This window comes from Euprymna scolopes, chromosome 17 (assembly GCF_053919585.1).
Source record: "Euprymna scolopes isolate OS-2025 chromosome 17, ASM5391958v1, whole genome shotgun sequence".
Classification (NCBI taxonomy): domain Eukaryota; kingdom Metazoa; phylum Mollusca; class Cephalopoda; order Sepiida; family Sepiolidae; genus Euprymna; species Euprymna scolopes.
The window spans coordinates 126690423-126712228 of record NC_136498.1 but is presented as its reverse complement, the minus strand read 5'-3'; the positions used below and the strand labels follow the sequence as shown (position 1 = coordinate 126712228).

The following is a 21806-nucleotide window of genomic DNA, read 5'->3' as shown; positions in this document are numbered from 1 at the left end:
GACTTTTTGGGCTAAATGGCGGTTGGCGGCAAATGGTGGACTTATTCATTTCTTTTTTTCCATAGTGCAGAACTCAAATTTATATATGTTAAGGCCTAAAACTGCACCGTTTGTTCATTTTCACCAGGATTTGACGTCCCCTGGTGCTAAATGAGTACGGCACAATCACGTTGACATGCCAGATCACCAAAGTTAAGCAACGTTGAGCCTGGCCAGTACCAGATGAGTGACCATTTGGGAAGGCTAGGTGCTGTATGTACCTTCTGGGAAGGTTGGGCATGGGGCCAGCACCCTCAGCCTGTAAAAAGAACTGTCGCTACAAAAGCATCTACAAAGTTGTAGATGGCCTATGCCCCTTAGGGGCTCAAGGCTATGGATGGATGATGCTAAATGGAGTGGAGGCAATGTTGAACTTAGTCGTTTTTTTTTTTTTTTTTTTTTTTTATCCCTCATTCACTGTGCACTCGGCCCAACCAACAACCAACCAAATCATTGTACACTCACACGGAACTATGCATTCTTCACTTGTTTTTTAATATTTCATTAAAGCTGCAGACTTTGAGGTGCCTGTTCTTCGGATTAACAACTAATTCCAGTTTAGTAATTGTCTGTATTTTTGAGATGAGGTGTTTTCATTGATTGAGATTGTCGGACTGACTTCCTCATCTTGGTTGTTATAATCACAACGTTTCGGCCGTTTTGCCCTCTGGCCTTCATCAGGTGTTTTGTATCGAACTGGGGAACCCAACCCTTTATTATTATTACGGGGGTACCGTGTTCGGACTCCAGCTAGGCTCTGGGACATAGTTGCTGATTCTCTGTTTTGAATGTTACTTTTCACTGCCTTCATTCAGGATTGAACTCAGCACCTTTGGGTAACTGTAAACTTTGATACAACGTCTAGGACCACTCGGCCATATGTCACTATAACAACCAAGATGAGGAAGTCAGTCCGACAATCTCAATCAATAATTCCAGTTTGATGAATAAATCTTTAAAAAAAATAAAACTACTGTACAACTACATTTTCACAAGACTATGATCTTGCATCGAAATGTCATCGACATTCTGTGGCTAGTTAATGTGCATACAAATCTAATAATAATAATACAAATCTAATAATAATAATACAAATCTAATAATAATAATACAAATCTAATAATAATAATAATACAAATCTAATAATAATAATAATACAAATCTAATAATAATAATAATACAAATCTAATAATAATAATAATACAAATCTAATAATAATAATAATACAAATCTAATAATAATAATACAAATCTAATAATAATAATAATACAAATCTAATAATAATAATAATACAAATCTAATAATAATAATAATACAAATCTAATAATAATAATAATACAAATCTAATAATAATAATAATACAAATCTAATAATAATAATAATACAAATCTAATAATAATAATAATACAAATCTAATAATAATAATAATACAAATCTAATAATAATAATACAAATCTAATAATAATAATACAAATCTAATAATAATAATACAAATCTAATAATAATACTACAAATCTAATAATAATACTACAAATATAATAATACTACAATCTAATAAAAAAATAATAATACAAATCTAATAATTTTGCCAATTTATATATTTTATATTAGTTTATAATACTTAAATCTTAATTGATTTTACTTACATTTAAAATTTTTTTTTTTATTTTTCAGAAAAAGCATCCGCGTTGGTTCCTGGGCAGGAAACCAAATCAGCTGGATACTCGCATTATCTGCCACCATGTGAAAATGACCCCTGGGGAGCGTACACTCAAAGGCGCACTTCTGCCAACAACGCTCACCAAGTGTGCATTGATGCAGTTTCTAACGCTAAAACACTTGCGTATGATATGCCTTATGAAGCTGCCCACAAATTTGACATATCCGAGGCGAACTTCTCTCTATCACATAAAGAAGAGAGAAAGCAGGAATCCTCATCTTTTGAGATTTCTGCTCACAACGAACACCAAATAAACTTCCAGAACTGTATAAATGCCAAACTTACCCCTTCCGCACCCCTGCCACCCCCTGTAACTGTAGAAGCTTCGGTGACTGAGAAGATTGAAAATTGTGACCAAACTATGAAGGATAGACCAGATCTGGAATTAACAGAAGGAAAGCCATGTCAAGAGACCCAGCCACCTGGACTCTTGACCCCTATTTCAGAGTCTATTCTAAAGACAGAATCACTCATCATTCAACACATGAATGCCAACACGTTCTCACCTAATCAGACATTCTTATCTTGTGACGATACAAATACGCTTGTGGAACCGGTTGTTGAAAATGTGGGTGTATATGAAAAACCCGATGATTCTGATGTTACAATGGTTAGTGAACCTGCCTATGACTCTATCACCAGCAAGGCAGGGGAACCCTTGGTGTGCAATGTCGCTTGGAACATGTCCGATTCTCAGGAAGAACCCATGCATGAAAGTAGTGAGACTGTGATAAAGACCGTGGAAAATGTGTCTGCTGTCTGCCTGAATAATTTGCTTGAACCTTCTTTAAAAGACGAGCAGATATTTAGTACCCGGCACAACAACCTGCATAAAGAAGATCAGAAGTGCAGCACGGAAAAGGTGGAATCGTTAGACTCTTCGCATCCTAAAACGATTGACCAGTTGTTGGACACACCCAGCTCTCTAAAAACGTCGGAAGAACCCGAAGTTGTAGGCTTTGATTGTATGGATGACGATGAAAACGTGGATGATTATCTTGATGAGTGTTGCTCTGCAGCGATGACCAACACCATTTTTTCTGCACCAAAATCTTCCTCGATTCAAGCAGAATGCATCGTCCATTCTGTACCGTCAGACTCTCCCATGGAACTGCCTGGTGCGGTTAGCAATGGCGATTCTGCGACAGAAGCCCTAACTTCTGTTGATGCCCCTAAAGCTATGGACCTATCAAATGACCATCAGGGTTCTTTTTTGACTAACAAAAGAGAGTGGACACGGATGAATTGTAAGAATGACAGCGACCATAACAATGTACAAAGTAATGACACGACACAAAGTGCTTTAGGTGACAATGGTTTCCCATCATTGAATGATGTTGATGCCAGAATGACTGTAGAATCAACTGCCAATACAAGACTATCAGAGCCTATTGAAAATGGATTTCCAGGACCTCCCTTAGAGAATGGTGTTAGCACACCGTCTCCTGAATCGCAACAATCATCAATATTGGGTGCTCGTCCTAAAGAGCCTCCATTACCAAAATTGGCACGACCAAGTAGTCTGTTGGGTTTATCTAAGGTGTGTCTTGATACGCCATTTGCTGCGGCCACTATTGTACCCCTTTCAACTCCTCCTGCCAATGCGAATAAATCTTTGAATGATGTGCCTAATGGCTATCTGGATTCAGCAACATTGGCTGAGAATGTAATACCTGGTCCTGACATGAAACAAAAGATGCATCAGTCTTTGAGTCCGCTACAGAAAAAACTAATTAGTATGGAAATAAAACAACGCCTTGATAACGAAATTGTGGCCAACGAAGAAATTGTTCAGCATGACTGTGATGCTAATTTGTTGCCTTGTGACATCCGAAATGGTGATGGCACTGTAGAGAAGGTGGATGAGTCTGAAGATGAGGGGGTGGTTGTTGAGATAGCAGAGAAGGATGCCATGGAGCAAGGGATGCAACAGGATGAGGATAAACTCGTCTTAAGGAATCCGACGGATATACCCAATGAAACTATGCAAGCTCTCCCAACAACATTAAGTTTGTCACAGACTTCAAGCCCATCAAACTCTATTTTGTCGACACCTGCACGGCCTCACTCGTGGAGCCCGTCTAGTGGAACATCTAACATTGCTTCACAAAAACAGAAACGGCCAACAAGCTTAAATTTACCACAACGGAATAGAGACGTTAACTCTCAAAATGATTGGTCTGGGGGTTCTGATCCTCAATCATTATCTAATGATTTAGACGGATTGGCAAGTGGTCGTTGGATTCAAGGTTTGATACAACCAATATCAGAGGAAAACGAAGCAGGTAATTTGTATTTTTTTTTTGTTATCATAATTTTCTTTGTTGCTTGTATCTTTCAGCTTTGAATTTTACATTTCAGAACACCAAAAAATTCACTAATTTTATATACATGTGTGTGTGTGTATATATATATATATATATATATATATATATATATATATATACATACACACACACACACACACACATTGAGTCATCGCTCATTCAGACAAAATTCCAGCAGAGTATAAAAGGGTCAGTTATTCTTCTTCTATTCATTTAATGTCACTTTTCCCTTATTTAGGAGTCGTGCATTTTCTGATATTATACAAACTGACTTTCCAGTGTAATAACATGTGTACCACGTTGTTAGACACCAAATGCTAACCCCAATGTTGTTTTCGTAGTTTTCTCTTCTGGCTTTGTCATCTCTCACGTTGGTGGCTGCCGAAGGGGGGGGGGCATGGTTCATAAGTATGAAAATAATAAAATACAACACGAAATGCAAACTCCAGAACATTCAGCAAATATCAGTTTGCACTCTGTGTGATTCTGTTAGCCTGCTACACATTAAGATCCACGTCTACGTTCGGTTGAGGCAAAGTTCATCAATGGACATCAGTTCATGTTTATCTACTCAGTCACAACTTGAGTTTGTGTCAAACTCACATCTGCCCTCAACTGAAAACTCGCCGAAAGCCAACCCCAAATACAATTATGCTTCTGATTTTTGAGATGAGGATTTATCATTCACATTATTTGGATTCATTAAACTACTGTTCTTGTCTTGAGTGCCATTTTTCACGTTTCAGTTGATATAACCTCTGAACTTGGGAATATTTCTGTCAAACTCCGATCCATCGCACAGTGCCTTCCCACAAGGGCAGAGTTAGACACAAGTTTGGTTTTTAATGTGGGGGAAAATCAAGCTCCCAAAAGGTGGTCCTCTGGATGGGAACAAAAGTAAAAATTCTCAGTCATGAAGGATTTCTACCCCACTGACTGAGGATAGAAAAGGTTATTGTAACATCAGAACAGATACTACACTGTAATCTTGGCCCAATGTTATTTGTGTTATTTGATTCTCTCTACTTCTTTTATCGTACACTATTTACGTCATCTGTTTTTGCTACCACCATTTCAACCATTCATGCACAGGCGAAGGGTGTATGGTGATGAGCAAGATAAGCTTTAGTAATATATAAATAATCAGGCTTATTTTTATAATCTATTTTTAAAGCAAGACTCATGGTTTAGAGTTCAGAGAAACTATTTCAAAATATCTAATGTGCATATAGTTACTAGCAGATCTACATGGCATTAACTGGCAATATTTTTTTTTTTTTTTTTTTTTTTTTTTAATTCAATTTTCACCCCAAACAAGGCACAGTGCCACTTTGAAGCAGTGGGCTACTATTAGGGAATTAATTAGCGGGGTCATTATGAAGGGAGAAGAGTAGAAAGATGTTTGTTAACATTACACTTGAACTTCTGCATATCATTGCAGTTGGGAAAGCAGAATCCCGGAAGGGAGTTCCAAAGACCCGCAGTTCTGGGGAAGAAACTATTGGAGTAAAAGGCTTTCTTGCACCTAGGGATCTCTACTGTAAAGGGATGAGACTTAGTAGCTTGTCGGGTTTGTCGGGGGTAGTTACGTCGGGGAGGTACAAGTGTTTGCAGTTCGTCAGAGCATTCACCATTAAAGTATTTGTAGAACAGGCAGAGGGATGCAACATCTCGTCGATGGGACAGAGGTTGAAGCTTAGATGACAGTTCAGGACCTATCAGGTTGGCGACTCTTTTTTGAACCCTGTCCAGGAGCGAGAGACAAGCAGCAGATGCACCAGCCCAGATGTGACAACAGTACTCCATACATGGGCGAATGGTTGCCTTATAGAGGTATAGGATAATATGGATAAGAAACTAGAAATGCTTAGAAGTGACATTAACATCATCACAAAGTTTGACGTGAAGATTAGATTGAATCTGTTCGTAATGTTTTAAGTTTTTCATTTTTCTAACATTTGCAAGATATATTTTTTTTTATTTCTAAACATTTCAATTCAATTATTTGCACCATTTTTCAGCTTGAACATTATTCACACACAATGTTTAAGCCGATGTAACCTTCGACATTTAGGTTTATCTTGTTAAACTTTGGAATCTTTCTGTTGAGCTCAGGGATCTGTATAGAATTTCTAACAGAACCCATGGCATAACGGATAAAGTATTAGGTAAATTCAGTTCTAAATAAGTTTGCTGAAGCTTGAAACCTAAATGCGGGTGATACTAAGAATATAATTGTGGATTACTTAAGACTTGATTATGGTTGATGGAACAAGAGCATGCTACTCCCATGGATTAAATAAAGGGTTCCATTTGAAATTCCATGCAGATTCCCCAAGTTCGATGCACCTGATTTTTATTTTAAAAAATGTAGATTTATTTTAGATTTTTATTTAAAAAATGTAGATTCATTTTAGATTTTTATTTAAAAAATGTAGATTTATTTTAGATTTTTATTTAAAAAATGTAGATTTATTTTAGATTTTTATTTAAAAAATGTAGATTTATTTTAGATTTTTATTTAAAAAATGTAGATTCATTTTAGATTTTTATTTAAAAAATGTAGATTCATTTTAGATTTTTATTTAAAAAATGTAGATTCATTTTAGATTTTTATTTAAAAAATGTAGATTTATTTTAGATTTTTATTTAAAAAATGTAGATTCATTTTAGATTTTTATTTAAAAAATGTAGATTCATTTTAGATTTTTATTTAAAAAATGTAGATTCATTTTAGATTTTTATTTAAAAAATGTAGATTTATTTTAGATTTTTATTTAAAAAATGTAGATTCATTTTAGATTTTTATTTAAAAAATGTAGATTCATTTTAGATTTTTATTTAAAAAATGTAGATTCATTTTAGATTTTTATTTAAAAAATGTAGATTTATTTTAGATTTTTATTTAAAAAATGTAGATTCATTGGCAATTCGTATTGTATGTTACCAGATATTGGAACTTGTATTTACTTTTCCCCCCGAGAGTATCACATTCTAGACTGTATGAGGAGATGTGTGCAGAACAGGAGACTTTGTTGGTATGGTCACATTTAAAGAATGGATGAGAGTTCTTAGGTTAGCAGATATAGAACAGTTGAGATAACAAGTTTAGCTCGCAGGGGAAAGCCAAGGAAAATGGGTCGAAAATGATAATAATGGACTTGAAAGAAGAATAAAGACCTGGCCAGAGCTAAGTTAGTTTGGAAGTTAATTTCTTAGTTGTCCGACACCTGCCAGCATTTAAAACAAATGTTAAACCTATGATGATGAGCAAAATTACTTCAAGCTTTTATCTTCACGTCATCAACGCTCTGATTCCCATCTGGCATCAATTGAAATGAATGGCTCTCGTCTTGGGGATGCCTCATGTTTTGACGAGCTTCTGAGCTTGACCTTTACTCCTGATCTTAAATGGAACACGTACATCAAATCTGTTGCCAAAGCTGCTGGAAAAATGGTGGGATTTTTCTATTGATCCAGTAGATATCTCACTGCTGATGCAATCCTCTATCTATATAAGAGCCTGGTTCGTCCAAGGATGGAGTACTGTTGACACATCTGGGCAGGAGCTGCTAGAAAGGACTTGTCCTGCCTTGATAGAGTTCAAAATAGACTTCGTATCCTCGTAGGAGATGTCCTTTTCTCTTCCCTGCAACCTCTTTCTCACAGAAGAGATGTTGTGAGTTTATCTCTGCTTTATTGTTATTTTCATGACAAGTGCTCGGCTAAGCTCCAATCTATGGTCCTCACTCGCCAAACTTTCACAAGAAACACTAGACTAGCAGAAAACACTATCAATAATTTCCCCCACTCTTTATCTGAGCCAAAACCTAAACATAGATTCCATGAGCAAAGCTTCTTTCTTAGAACTGCACGCCTATGGAACTGTCTTCCGTTTTCCTGCTTTCCAGCTGACTACAATATGGTTGTCTTCAAGTCTAATGTAAGCAAGTTTTTTTATGAGCCGTTCCATATAAGTTAACAAATTTACCGAATTTCTATTACTAACGATTACTATATTGTCCAATTTCTACTGTACACTCTTTAACCCTTATTCTCGAGTGGCCTCTTAGCCTTGATAAGTGGTGATGCCTATGTAAAAAAGAAAAAAAGTTCTGTATTGGTATTTAATGTATTAACTTCTCCGTTCCTTTCACCATCAAAGCCTAGATTTTCACTTCGCTCAAATTTAAATTGCTTTCTTGTTGATAAACTTCTAAGACTGACCTTCACTTTAGACTTGAGATGAAGCACATATCAAATCCATTGCTAAACTTACTGAATTAATGATTAGATGATTCTACCACCACAAAAACTACTCCATGTCTGATGTAATCCTCTTCCTCTGTACAAATCAAATCTGTCCAAGTACTATCACAAATTCTCGAGGTGTTGCTTTCCTACGAGTACAAAAATGACTTTGTAATCTAGTGGAGAAAGCCCTAAAAAAAGGTAGTTTGCTTTTCTCTACTGTATCGGTATTCTGATTTCTCAGCTTATAAATTGAAATACTGAATGGTTTTTAATATAATACTAGCGGGGAGGGGGGGGTACCCAGCGTTACCCAGGTGTTTGGAGGTGTGCGTGTTAAAAGAAAAAAAAACCTTGGCCGGGTGTTTGGAGGTGTAAAAGAAGAATTTTAGTAGGAAAGTAGGATTGAACCCCGAAGCCTTGATGCGAAGAGGAAAAAAACATCTTGGCCATGAAGGGAGAGGAACCGATAAGCGTGTTCAGTTAAGGATTATAAAGTGAAATATACAGGTGCGAGGAAATATACAGGTGTGAGGCTTGATATTTGATCTAGTTTTGCGCGGCAAGCCAGTTACTGTTTTTCCCGCTCCATCATTCACTTTTTGAAGACGTGGTGAGTTGGTAAAAGTCGGGCAAATTAAATACACATGCGACCCTCATTAAGTCGTAGATATTATCGTTTAGACGTGATATAAAAAGTTTTAAGAATGATCGACGGCCTTGAGAACCCGCCGGAAAAAAGCCTTTTGCAGACATACACAAAAAGCAGACATACATACACACATTTTCACTTTTATATATATATAGACTAGCGGGGGTGCCTGGCGTTGCCCGGGTGTTACGAGGTATGTGTGCTCTTAAATCAAAAAGAAACCCGGGGGGGGGGGGGATAAAAAAAGTTTTGGTAAGTTGGTAGGATCGAACCCGAAGCCCTGGGACAAAGTTGGAAAATAAAGTGTGAAAAAAAAACATGACACGTTAACCGCTCGGCCAGCAAGAATGAGTTACTGAAAGAAGTTTGAATTTATTTAAGTAAAAAGAGAATCGACAGGTGCCTGCACTTAATGACGTCAAGTGAAAGTCGTAGAGTTAACATTTTGTGCGAGCGTTATGACGACGACGTAAGCAATAGCTATTCAGCTTTTAAGATTTTCTGCGGGACAGTTTTTAATGAGGTCAATAACCCGGTTTGTTTGTTTTTACCTAATTTTGGGGAAAATCAGCTCCTCCCGTTTATTAGGGGAGTGTCTTGTCTCGAAATGAAAGCAACCGTTTGATATGACGGCGGTAAGCTGGCATTGACCAAACGTTACATCGCTTTCTAGAGACCACTGGCCCTGGGCCAGGATTCGAATCGAGTTTTGCTTTTTTTATACCGAAAAGCGAAAGCAATATTCGGCGATCCCAAAATGCTGAATATTTATCGTTTCAAAGTCAGGCAAATTAAATAGAGGGGCGACCTCTGTTTGTAACTTGTAGATATTATGATTTTGACGTGATATAAAAAGTTTTAAAAATGAGCGACGGCCTCGAGAAGCCACCGAAAAAAATCCTTTTGTGGACATACACAAAAAGCGAACATACATACATACATTTTCGCTTTTCCATATATAGATGTAGAAGGTTTTAGTTGATTCACTTGTTAAATAAATGCAGAATGGTTATCTTTTAATCATTTAATAGGTTTGTTTCTATGTAGAGAATGAATTGGAATTAACATGACAATTCAATAGGATTTCATCTGACTTTATCATAGTGAGGGGGGGGGGCTTTCCCCCAGATGTAAAATACGCTTAAATATGATATTTTAATTCGTCCAGATTTTGTATATATTATTATGGTCGGGATTTCAAAAGTAAAAAAAAAAAATATTTACGTGCCATCAGCTATAATTGAAACTGAAACTGTAGCATTCAAAGCTTGTAACGTTACCATTGTACGAACGTGACACACATAAAGTGATTAAAAATAAACTAAAATCAATTTACAAAATGTTTAACAATTTCTTCAATTTTTTTTTTTTTTTTTTTACTAACCAATTTTTGACCCCTTAAAAACAATTTTAACCGGCTAAAGACCCGTAAAAAACAGCCCATAAAAAATCTAATCGTTTGAGGCCACTAACGTCGTTCTGCGACTTTTAGTTTCAGGAGATAATTTGAAAATATCGAGACAGACTGACAGACAGCCGTTTATACATAAGATAAGAAATAAAATTAAAGCAAGCAATGATGCCCGGATGGTGCAAAGTTTTATATTATACTAGCGGGGGGGGGGGTATCCGGCGTTGCCCGGGTGTTTTTGGGGGGAGGTGTAGTTGGTGGGGTTGGGGGGTGTTAATGAAAATCTAAGAATAAGCGAAGTAAAAAAACCAACATGAGGCAAACGTGAAACAGAAAAAATGAACGTTACATGAAAAATGGCTTAAATAACCCTGCTTCAATATTAAAATTTAAAAAATCGAAAAAAATAAAAAAGAAGACATCTCACACCACGATTCGAACCCAAAACCTTTAGATAATGACCCAGCGCTCTAAGCAACTGAGCTAAGACAACGTCCACGAAATTGTGTTGTTTTTTCAAATATTTAAAGGAAATCAGGTTACGACGTCGTATGACGCATGCGTAGAAGCGAACTCGTCGTGAGAGGACGGTTTTTGCTGACCCCCCACCCCCCACCCTGTAGAAAACTGATCATTTTAGGGTGAAGGAATTAAAGTTTTTGGCCAATTTTTCGATATTTGTCGGGCGAAGGATCGAGCTTTAAAATGATACTGATCTGGCGAAAGTCCGTGACCCGTGTCGAAAGTTTTTGCAAGGCATACAAGCACACAAACAAATATACATACATACACACATTTTCGCTTTTATATATATACTAGCGAGGGGTACCCGGCGATGCCCGGGTGTCTTGAGGTAAATCAAAACTTCGTAAAACTAAGTATGAGAATCGAACCCGTACCCTTGAGTTGGAAATTAATGTGTGAAAAAAAAAAACGGTCGACGTTACCCATTAGGCCACTGCGACATACATACAACATACTCAGGTTTGAATTTATTTATTAAACTATAAAAACAGGCGTGCGCAATAAAAGTTAACTCTGCTGCTTCCATTTGACCTAATTAAGAAGGTCAAATAGAAGCCACGCAGTTGTTTACCCAAGTTTGACTGTTTTTGTTTTTTTCCCCCAACAGATGTTGGGGTGAGGGGAACCAGCTCCCAATTGTCCAGATTGAATAACAATTGTCTGATGTACAACATTGATCAAAGCTGATTACGTTGTTCGTTGTTAACTTTGAATTAGTTTCGCTTTTTATACGAAAAAGCCTCATCAATATGCGAGAAGCCAAAATAGCAATAATTTTGTAAAAGTCGACGTAAATAAATCTAGATGCGACGCACTTTCCCAAATCGTACATATTATTATTTAGGACCCATATAAACAGTTGTAAGCGATCGTAACGACATCGGAACCGTGTGCGAGAAAAGCCTTTTGAAGACATACACGAAATGGTCACACACATTTTGCCTTTTATATATATAGATAGACTAGCGGGGGTACCCGGCGTTGCCCAGGTGTTTGGAGATGTGTGTGCTGTTAAATAAAAAAGAAACCGTGAGCCATGAGGTGGAGTTTGAAAATAAAACGTGAAAAAAAACATGAACCGTTCGGCCAGCCAGAATGAGCTACTGAAAGATGTTTGAATTTATTTAAGTAAGAACCAAATTGACAGGTGCCTGCACGGGAGTCATAGAGAGTTACGATGACATAAGCAATAGCTATTCAGCAAATGAGGTCAATGACCAGGTTTGTTTGTTATAAGCGAAGTAAAAAAAGAAAACATAAATACGAACGTTAAAACTTAAGCGGGGCGGGGGTAATCAAAACCTCGAAAAAAAAAAAAAAACACAAAAAAAACTAACGTAAGGCAAACGAACGATGTTAAATGTAAAAATCGAAAAAAGAAAACAGAAAAACGAGCACGTGAAAAATGGCTTAAATAAGCCTGTTTCGATATTAAAATTTAAAAAATTGGTGGGTACCCAGGTGTTTTTGGGTGTGTGGTCGGGGGTGGATAAGCGAAGTAAAAAAAAACAAAAAAAACAGAAAAATGAACATTACGTAAAAAATGGCTTAAATAACAATGTTTTAATATTTAAATTTAAAAAATCGAAAAAAAATACATCTCACACCACGATTCGAACCCAAAACGTTTAGATAATGAACCAACGCGCTAACCAACTGAGCTAACATGACATACATGAAATTTAGTCAATTCTTCAACTATTTAAAGTAAATCAGGTCATGATGTCATCTGACGCATGCGTAGAACCGGTCGTCATCACGAGAGGACCGTTTTTGCATGGAATTTTGAATGGAAGTCTTTACTTTGTCCACACATGTAGCATGTTCTTGTTCTCTCAGCTATGACTGGATAGAAGTTCTAAGTAATTCAGTTGTATTTTGAGTGTCATCTGTACTGAGGATTAAACCTTTAACCTCCAGAAGAATAACTTTACAACTGAATTTTATCAAATACTTCATCCACTATGCTATAAGTCTTTGTAGATGTTGTGAAAATAACGCTCAAGATGAGAACAGTAGTTTGAAAAATCCAAACAATACGGATAATCAATCCTCATTTAAAAAATCCAGAAATGTAAGTTTAGTCGAGTTTGTCATTTTAACTTTTATCTTGCATTGTCAAGTGAAGATATTCATCTACAAACTTGTTTGTGCATGGTTTTTATTGTGGAACAATCAAGTATCTTTATTTGTAATTATTTCATTTAGACGTCAACCGTACTTTCCTAGCATTGATCAGGTGTTTAAAATTTATTTTGTTTTTAAAAAACATTTTAATGAAATATTGTCAGGAGATGAATACTTGTTTGTGAAGTAGATCGATAGGCATTGGTGAGAGTTTCATATTTTTTTAAGTAAAAAGTGAAATGTTTATTTTGTTGACATGATTGCTGGCAGAGTTTAAAGTTCAAAGAACTATATCTTTTGTATATGTCTTTGGGTTTCTAAAATTATGTTTTTCAGGGTGAGAGATCAGATGTTTTCTCTCTAAAAAAAATGGCTTCTCTGAACTGACAGGATGAAAACTGAAGAAGCTTTAGTTTTAAATTATATTGAAAACTGATTGGCTCCCACAATAAATCCTGCACTGGGTGTGAATGTAATTCAAAGTTTTTAGTCACATGACTGACATTTGTCATTTTGTGAAAAGTGATAAAAGAATATTTCTTTGCTGCTTGAAAAGATTTTTAGATTCTTATTTCTATTCTTCACACATAGGTGTAAAGAGGATTTGGATTTTTATGAGTGAAAAGTTGAAATATGACTACTTCATATGATAAAACCATTTTTTTCCAGTGATGCCAGCAGAATAATGGAGAAAGGAAATGGATCTTTTCCGTATTCATCAGTTTAGCATCTATTACAACGAATATGATATTGTTAAACATAAAATATCCTTTTTCTTCTTGCCATTTAGAAAAAAGGAAAAAAAAAAAAATTTTTTTTAATAGATATTCTGGGGAAAGGATGAATGCTTGATTAAAACTAACAAAAAAATGTTAAATTTACAAAACCTGCCATACATGACAAAGTAAAGACTTATTTTGCTATCTAATTTACATGTTTCTCTGTGGTGTATGCAAACACATGTAAGCTAGATCGCCATGCTAAATAAAGTAATTCTTTAAATGCTCTCAAAGACATAAAAAATATTAGTGTTTGAATCGATATATTGAGAAAAGTACATAGATATCTAAGAGAGATGACTTGTTCTTTTTTCTTTTTTTTTTTTTAACTGATGTGTCTCACAAAAGGGATTTATCGTTTGAAGTAGCTGAGTGGGCCTTGCTACAATTTTGATTAATAATTTGGTGAGTCTCCTTACTGAACGAGTGTTTGTGGTCAAAGCTGGTATACTTAGCGTGAAACTTTCAACATCTATCCAAGTAATTCTTTCGGTCAGTATTTATGGCTTAACCAGCTAATCGTATTCTTAAAGGAGGGGAAAGACCTGGATTTACTTGTGTTCATTACATCACAAACATAGCTCAATCACAGAACTAAGTTATATTTTAGCATGTATTTTCTCTTATTAAGCAGAGATGTTAATATTTATGTCTTGCATCAGATACATAATCTAAAAGCACAAAAATCTTACCTCTGTATTCCGAGGATGCAAACTAATTTTATTGCAAAATAAAAACTGCATTTCAATGCACCAGGGACATGCAGAATTGGAGTGCTAGGGGTGCCCAAGCACCTGCCTCTTTTACTCCTGTTTTAAAAGTGCTCTTTTCAGAGGAAAGTATTATAGGCCTGTTCCCCACTGAGACAGTATTCATTACTATATTTTTTGCTGTATTTTTTTTTCTCACTTGAGCACCTGCCCTGAAAAAGTTCTCTGCACGGCAACTGCAATGCACACAGAAACCGCGGCAGATGTGCGAGTTCTTATTTCTCTCTTTTCTTTTTTACTAGCAGGCGGCCGAGCATTGCCCGATCGTAAAATATGCTAAATATGATATTTTGATTAATGCAGATTTTGTATTATATTGGACGCAATATATAGTAATGATTTAAAGATAAAAAAAAAAACTTGTGCACCATCACTAAGAATCGAAACTGAAACGTTTAGCTTACGATTTACTTTTTCCTTTGAGCTATGAAGATATGTTTGCTACAAGGCTAAAAATTAAAACATGAACCAATAGCTATTACGTTACACATGCATATTCGTAAGGGCGTCGTTCAACTTTTACCTAGCAAATTCCATTTTTTTAATTTTCACACTTTTGCAACAGTTTTCCCTGGCTAAAATCCAAATATAAAATTTTGCTTGGGTTCGAATACCCTATATATTAAGTTTCATGTCTGTTGACCAAAAACTGACAGTTTGGTAGGCAAAATTTATTAAACAAATATATATACGCATGCATAAATATATATAGAAAGAGATTTGTATTTACTTTAACCTTTTTTATGCAAATATTATGCAAGTATAAATCATGTAGAATATCTGCATGAAAATAATTACTCATAATAATTAAAGATGATCATCCTATAAGAAAAACGAAAAAAAAAAACAAAACTAATCATGGAATTTTCTAGGTAAAACGAATGTTTAAAAAAATATGCAAATTAGATCTTTTGCAGATGAACACAATTCCACGACCCATATATAACGAAGTTGTATTTTCTTTTTAAATAAATAGAAAAAGGGTTTTTAATATGAATATCAGTACACAAAAACTGATAGTATAGATTCTCCATCTCCATAGTTGACCTGACTTGCACATCGTCTTTTGTAATTTTTTTGTGAACAGTTTTATTTTGCAGCAAATACCAGGGAAATACATTTTTTTGCTCTATATATACAGATGACTAAGATTAAGGGATCGCAGCTGAAAATCTCATTGTTGCCTTTTATTGGTACAAGGTGTCTTGGAATATCAAAAGCGGCATTTTAGGGTTAACTATTCTTTAAAATGCATACGAATATTGATCACATAAACCATTCGACAAGAAGTTGTTTAATTCGCAATTAAAACAAAATATAAGGACTATTTACATATTTATCAGATTTTTTACATTTTATTTTATTTATTTTTTAAATCTTATTGTTGGAATTGTAATAAGTTTCTCAGAGAATGCATAAAATTTCTCTAGGATTTGTTAAAATTAAATTCATAGTTTTCACAGAATTAAACAGCTATCAGCACATTACTGTTAAAATACAAAGTGAAAACATTGGGAAAATCAACATTGATCAACTCTTATAGTAATAAACATCTGTCGGTCAGGGCCGACTACAGATGAGACATCCTTAGCCTAGTTGTCCCGGCTGTCTGCTTGGCCAGAACCCGACTGCTTGTTGCAAGAACAGCAGAATCTGTTGTTGTTGTTATTGTTGTAACGTCACAGGAACAAATAAAAGAAATCAAAATCCGATTCTGCATATTTTTTAAAAGTGCAAATGAAATGCATTTATTTGTGTTTTTTAAAAACAACGCATTTAATTATTTTTCCAAAGTCTTTTCACACACACATGCTTTTTAAAAGTCTCTATCCTTGCCACCTCGTGTTATGCTACGCTGTAGTACTATTGTTTTTTTAACCATGTTGTCTATTTACTCATAAATTGTATGTCAAAATGCTTGGTGAATGTATATAGCAAACACTGTCAATTTTGGGTATATATATAAAAAAAAAATGACAATTTCTTTCTCTCAATATTACTTCCACAGTATGCACAGAGAGAGAGAGAGAGAGAGAAAGATGTTCAGTAGCAAGTGGCTTGTTGATGACCGACAAAGATCGGCTTCCTTTGCTGTCTTTTCTCTTCTTTCTGTCCATTTTACCTGCATTCATTTGTTTATATTGACACATCTTCATGATTATCAAATCAAAGTCACATTCCAAGTGGTTGTTTACATCTTTGAAAACTTGGTCGGCTGAAGAATGTTGCGTTCCAAATCTTTTGTACATTTCTGATGACATTTCTTGGTTTGAAGACTTGTCAACAATATTTGCGTGTGTGCACCAAGCTCCATATGCGTGCGTGCAAAACCAGCAATAATTCTGCAATACTCTCCCAAGACCTAATATTGATCTCCATCATCTCCAAGTCTTGCCTCACAACATCTTTTTATCTGAATTGGGAGTGCTCATTTATGTAGTACTAGCGAGGGGTACCCGGCGTTGCCCGGGTGTTTGTAGGTGTGTGTGAAAAAAACCCGAAGCCTTGACACCCATAAAAAAAAAAAACGAAGCCTTGACGACGCGCAGTTGGAAAATAGTAAAGTGTGAAAAGAAAACAGGTGCACGTTTTTGATTGACGTGACGGCGATAGGTATTCAGCAGTTAGCATTTTGTGCAGGACAGTTTTTAATGAGGTCAATAAATCGTTTTTAAAAACCCGCTCCCTCGTCTCGAAATGAAAGCTACCGTCTGATATGACGAAGTCGACATTGACCAAACGTTACTTAGCTCTCTAGAGACCACTGGCTCTGGGCCTGTGATTAGAGTCAAGTTTCGCTTTTTGGTTATACCGAAAACCGAATGTAACGTGTGCCGATGCGGGAAATGTGGAATAATTAACGTTTGAAAGTCAATAAAATTAAATAGACAGGCGAGCTCCGTGGTTAAGTGTGAGATATTACAATTCATAGATGATATAAAAAGTTTTAAGAAGTTGTGAAGCGAGCGAGCGCTTCTCTGAAAGAAGCCTTTTGTGGACATTGAGGAGAAGCATACATACATACATACATACATACATACATAAATACATACATTTTCGCTTTTATATTTATAGATAATAGATATAGGGCCATCATTTTTAAAGATGATGGCTATAACTCTCACGTAAATGTAGATGGCGTTCCATTGAATTATGAATATAAACTTGAAATTTCTCTAATTATTCTTGTGTTAAATTCTATTCATTTGTTTTTATTTACTTTTTTCTTTTGAACCTGTAACAGTTGTCAATTGTTAGCTTGAAACTCGAGTCTTTCTCGATCCGTTTCAATATAGGGTTTCTTTATTTCTCTTTCCCTGTTTCTTTTTGCTGTCCTGATAACTGATATAGATATTAGTATTTTAGTTGTAACCATGCCAAGTGCAGGCATCTGTTGTTTGCCTCACCTGTGCATTGTTATTAAATTGTCTTAAAACACAGAGCAGCTGATTATTAGGTTGCCTTTCCACTCGGCAGCTAATCGTATGTATTATTTATGATAGTATTTACCCTGGTTGGGTTGAGCCGTTTTCCCTGACATGCATCACATCTTAAACCATAGTGCGGCAGTCCGGGGTAAGATCATTTAAGATAGGTAGCCAATTGATATAGTATTTGCCATGAAAATAAAGTTTATTGAGCTACTAGCTGGCTCCCTATCACTTTTGAAGTTTGAAATACTTGAACTCATTGAAGGAGTTATTTAAAATAATGTTTGATTCATACCTAACACAATCTTTCACATTTATAAATTGAAGTCAACATTTTTTTTTTTTTTTTTTTTTGACTTTCAAATTTGACAATGAAGAAAGAAAGAAAAGAAATGTTAACCCTTATCCTCAAGTGGCCTTCAGGCCTCGATAAATGGTAAAAAAAATGCCTTTTCACTTGATAGTTTAGAAATAGATCACAACTTTTTGAAAATAAAGTCCATCCCTCTAAAGAAAGGAACATTTGACTACAAATGCTAAAAATTTGTCCAGGAAATAAAACATTACAAAATAGAAACATTACAAAATCCAAACAATCATAGAATTAAAAGAAAAGCACTATGACAAATAATAGTTAATTAAGAAAATGTCATTTTTCAAAACCAATATGCAAATTAGCTTTGCAGCCGATATCCAATATGCATAGTATAAAAAAAATGGCATGTTTATTGTGTTAAATGGAATTAACTTCAAATAAGGCATTTTGACTTGACCATGAGTACAAGAAACAGCTTTATATTTATTTAGAAAATAATTGGGCATTTCAGCCTTTCTTTTATTTTTTATTTTTTTATTTTTATTTTTTTTTTAACAAAGGAGTTACAACTTATCAAGTCCTGGAGACCTCTTGAGGATAAAAGTTAATGAGTCTATAGTAGTCAATAAGACAATGTCGTAGCAATCATTAGTACAGTGGAAATATGGTAAATTGAATTATTTAAGGGAACGGTTCATCAAGAACTTGTTTACATTATACTTGAAAGCAACCATATTGTAGTCAGTTGCAAAGCAGGAAAACTGAAGTGCGTTCCACAGGCATGCAATTCTAAGAAAGAAGTTTTGTTCATGGAATCTACGTTTTGATTTAGGCACAGATAAAGAGTGGGGGAAATTATTGATAGTGGTTTCAACTAGATGAGTGTTTTCCATGGAAGTTTGGCGAGGAGAGACCACAGATTATAGCACCCCTTAATTGAAACCACTATCAATAATTTTCCTCACTCTTTATCTGTGCCTAAATCAAAACGTAGATTCCATGAGCAAAGCTTCTTTCTTAGAACTGCATGCCTGTGGAACTCTCTACCGCTTGCCTGTTTTCCTCCTGACTTCAACATGGATGTCTTCAAGTCCAACATAAACAAATTCCTGATGAACCGCCCCTCCCCATAAGTAATGACACTTTATCAAATATCCAATACTAATGAATACTGCAACACTATCCCATTGATTACTGTACACAAAATAAGTTGCTGCCCCTAATAGTAGCCCCCTACACCAAAGTGGCAATGTGCCTTGTTTGGGGTGAAAATGTAATTTAAAAAAAATCAAAAAAACCTTATCCCCGGGTGGCCTCTGGGCCTTGATTAGTGGTGACCTTCATGTAAAAAAAAAAAAAAAAAAGTGTATTCAGGTGGCAGCAGGACTCTGCGTTGGCCCACAAATCCAGAGAGAGCCAGGCTTGGCTTCAGAAAAAGTGCTACAACTTTGTACTTTTCTCTCATTTGCTGAGCTCCCACTGGCTTGTGAAAAAGGGGCATGTTCCCAGTTCCGGACTGGTATTGAGGTGATGATTGAGGCTGAAGGTGGCTACATTGAATACATGTCAGCTCTACTACAAAATCAATTGATTTTTTTTTCAATAAAAGTTTTAAAATAGACCTGTAGTGTTTTCTTTAGGGTGATAAATTTATCGTTCCATCCTGTATACATAGGCTATGACCTTTGACCTTAACCTTGAAAAATGGTGTGCACCATCCCTAGGTAAAGGACACTCATCATGCCAAGTTTGATTATGATAGGTCCAGTGGTGTTGACTGTAGGAGAATTATACACACACACCAATACAAAATATATATATATATATAACTTCGGAATAGTTTTTATTTAACAATCAGTGGTTATGTAAACGTGAGATTGTTGGTTTACAAAATATTACTGGCAGTAATATTCTATAAGTTATCCCATCTAAACAAGAATTGCTCGATATGCAAGATAGAGCAAATAAATTAAATTGTAATTCAATGAATTTCAAAAAACTCTCATTGAAATGAAATGAATTGGTTGAGTTTCATATCAAAGAATTTTTATTATTCTAAGCAAGACAAAGAATGTTTTAGAAAGTTTATCTCCTTAACCTATAGGGTTTCGATGTCTACCATCTCATCAGAGGAGTGAAAATATTAGCAAATAGTTATAAAGGTATGCACCTTATTTGCTGAAGACAGTGAGACATGGAAAGTCAAAGTGAAAATAATACATTTATCAGAAGTCCTGTATTTGTAGAAAAAGGATACGAATGTTTTTGTTGATCCAGGACTTCTGATAAATGTATTATTTTCACTTTGACTTTCCATGTCTCACTGACTTTAGCAAATAGGGTGCATACCTTTATAACTATTTGCTAATATTTTCACTCCTCTGATGAGATGGTAGACATCGAAACCCTATAGGTTAAGGAGATAAACTTTCTAAAACATTCTTTGTCTTGCTTAGAATAATAAAAATTCTTTGATATGAAACTCAACCAATTCATTTCATTTCAATGAGAGTTTTTTGAAATTCATTGAATTACAATTTAATATATATATATATATATATATATTTCTTGCTTTAAAATTTTAGTTGATAATGATTCTGATTACTTAAGTCTGACCTTTTGACCTTGACAATCACTTTTTATGATTATGCTTGAATGATTTGGAGCCACCGAATATACAACTATGTAAACCCGAATTAGTGTACTTATCTTTAGAGTGTCTAATGAAACAGGCCAAACTTTCTTGGGTAATAATTACTTTAAAAAATCTCAAATTAACAAAAACAAAAAACAAAAAAAAACAAAACAAGAAACCTTCTTTTAAAACTACATCGAAAGACGTTTAGTACAGATGATAAAAAAACATCAGTAAATAAAACGGATGTTTTTTTTTTTTTTTATACAAGAAGCAATTTTGAAATCTTTCAACTAATTTTTTATTTTACCTACACAATATCTTCACAGAAACTTTTGCTTTTTTTTTTTTTTTATGAAAACTGGGCAGAAATAGACTGAAAAAATGGGAGGGGGGTAGAAAAATGTAAGAGAAATTCTACTCATTTTATTTTTCACTTTTTCCTGATTTAAATGGATGTTATTGGTGAATGGCAAACGAAAAAAATGTTTTTATTTTATTTCTACTCGGCTGTAATCATTAAAGTTCAAATTGTGTGATGTTCTTTTAAAACGAAAAGAGCGTTGAGTTTTTTTGTTCAATTCAGGTCCGTCCCAATTTGTTAAAATGTTTCTGAATTTTTGAGATGAGCATTAATAATTTTTATTATCTGGATTTGTTGAACTAAGGTTTTCATCTTGGTTGTTATTCTCACAATGTTTTTTAATGAAAAAAATAAAAACATTTTTCTTTTTCACCGATAACAGCCATTGTGAAGATACACCAAAAATAGGTCGGGTGTTACGTTGGCCAAAGCGTTGTGAGAATAGCAACCAAAATGAGA

General features: G+C 34.9%; 1 protein-coding gene across 6 annotated transcripts in view; it reads left to right on the top strand.

The window, feature by feature from the left end:
* Nucleotides 1-21806, top strand: part of LOC145296962 (uncharacterized) — a 245182-nt gene that overhangs the window by 108872 nt on the left and 114504 nt on the right. For all 6 annotated transcript variants that reach the window (XM_080143189.1, XM_080143186.1, XM_080143190.1 and 3 more), the window contains exon 3: nucleotides 1714-4044. In XM_080143189.1, the coding sequence (XP_079999315.1) occupies nucleotides 1714-4044 (2331 nt within the window). The remainder of the gene's footprint in view (nucleotides 1-1713; nucleotides 4045-21806) is intronic.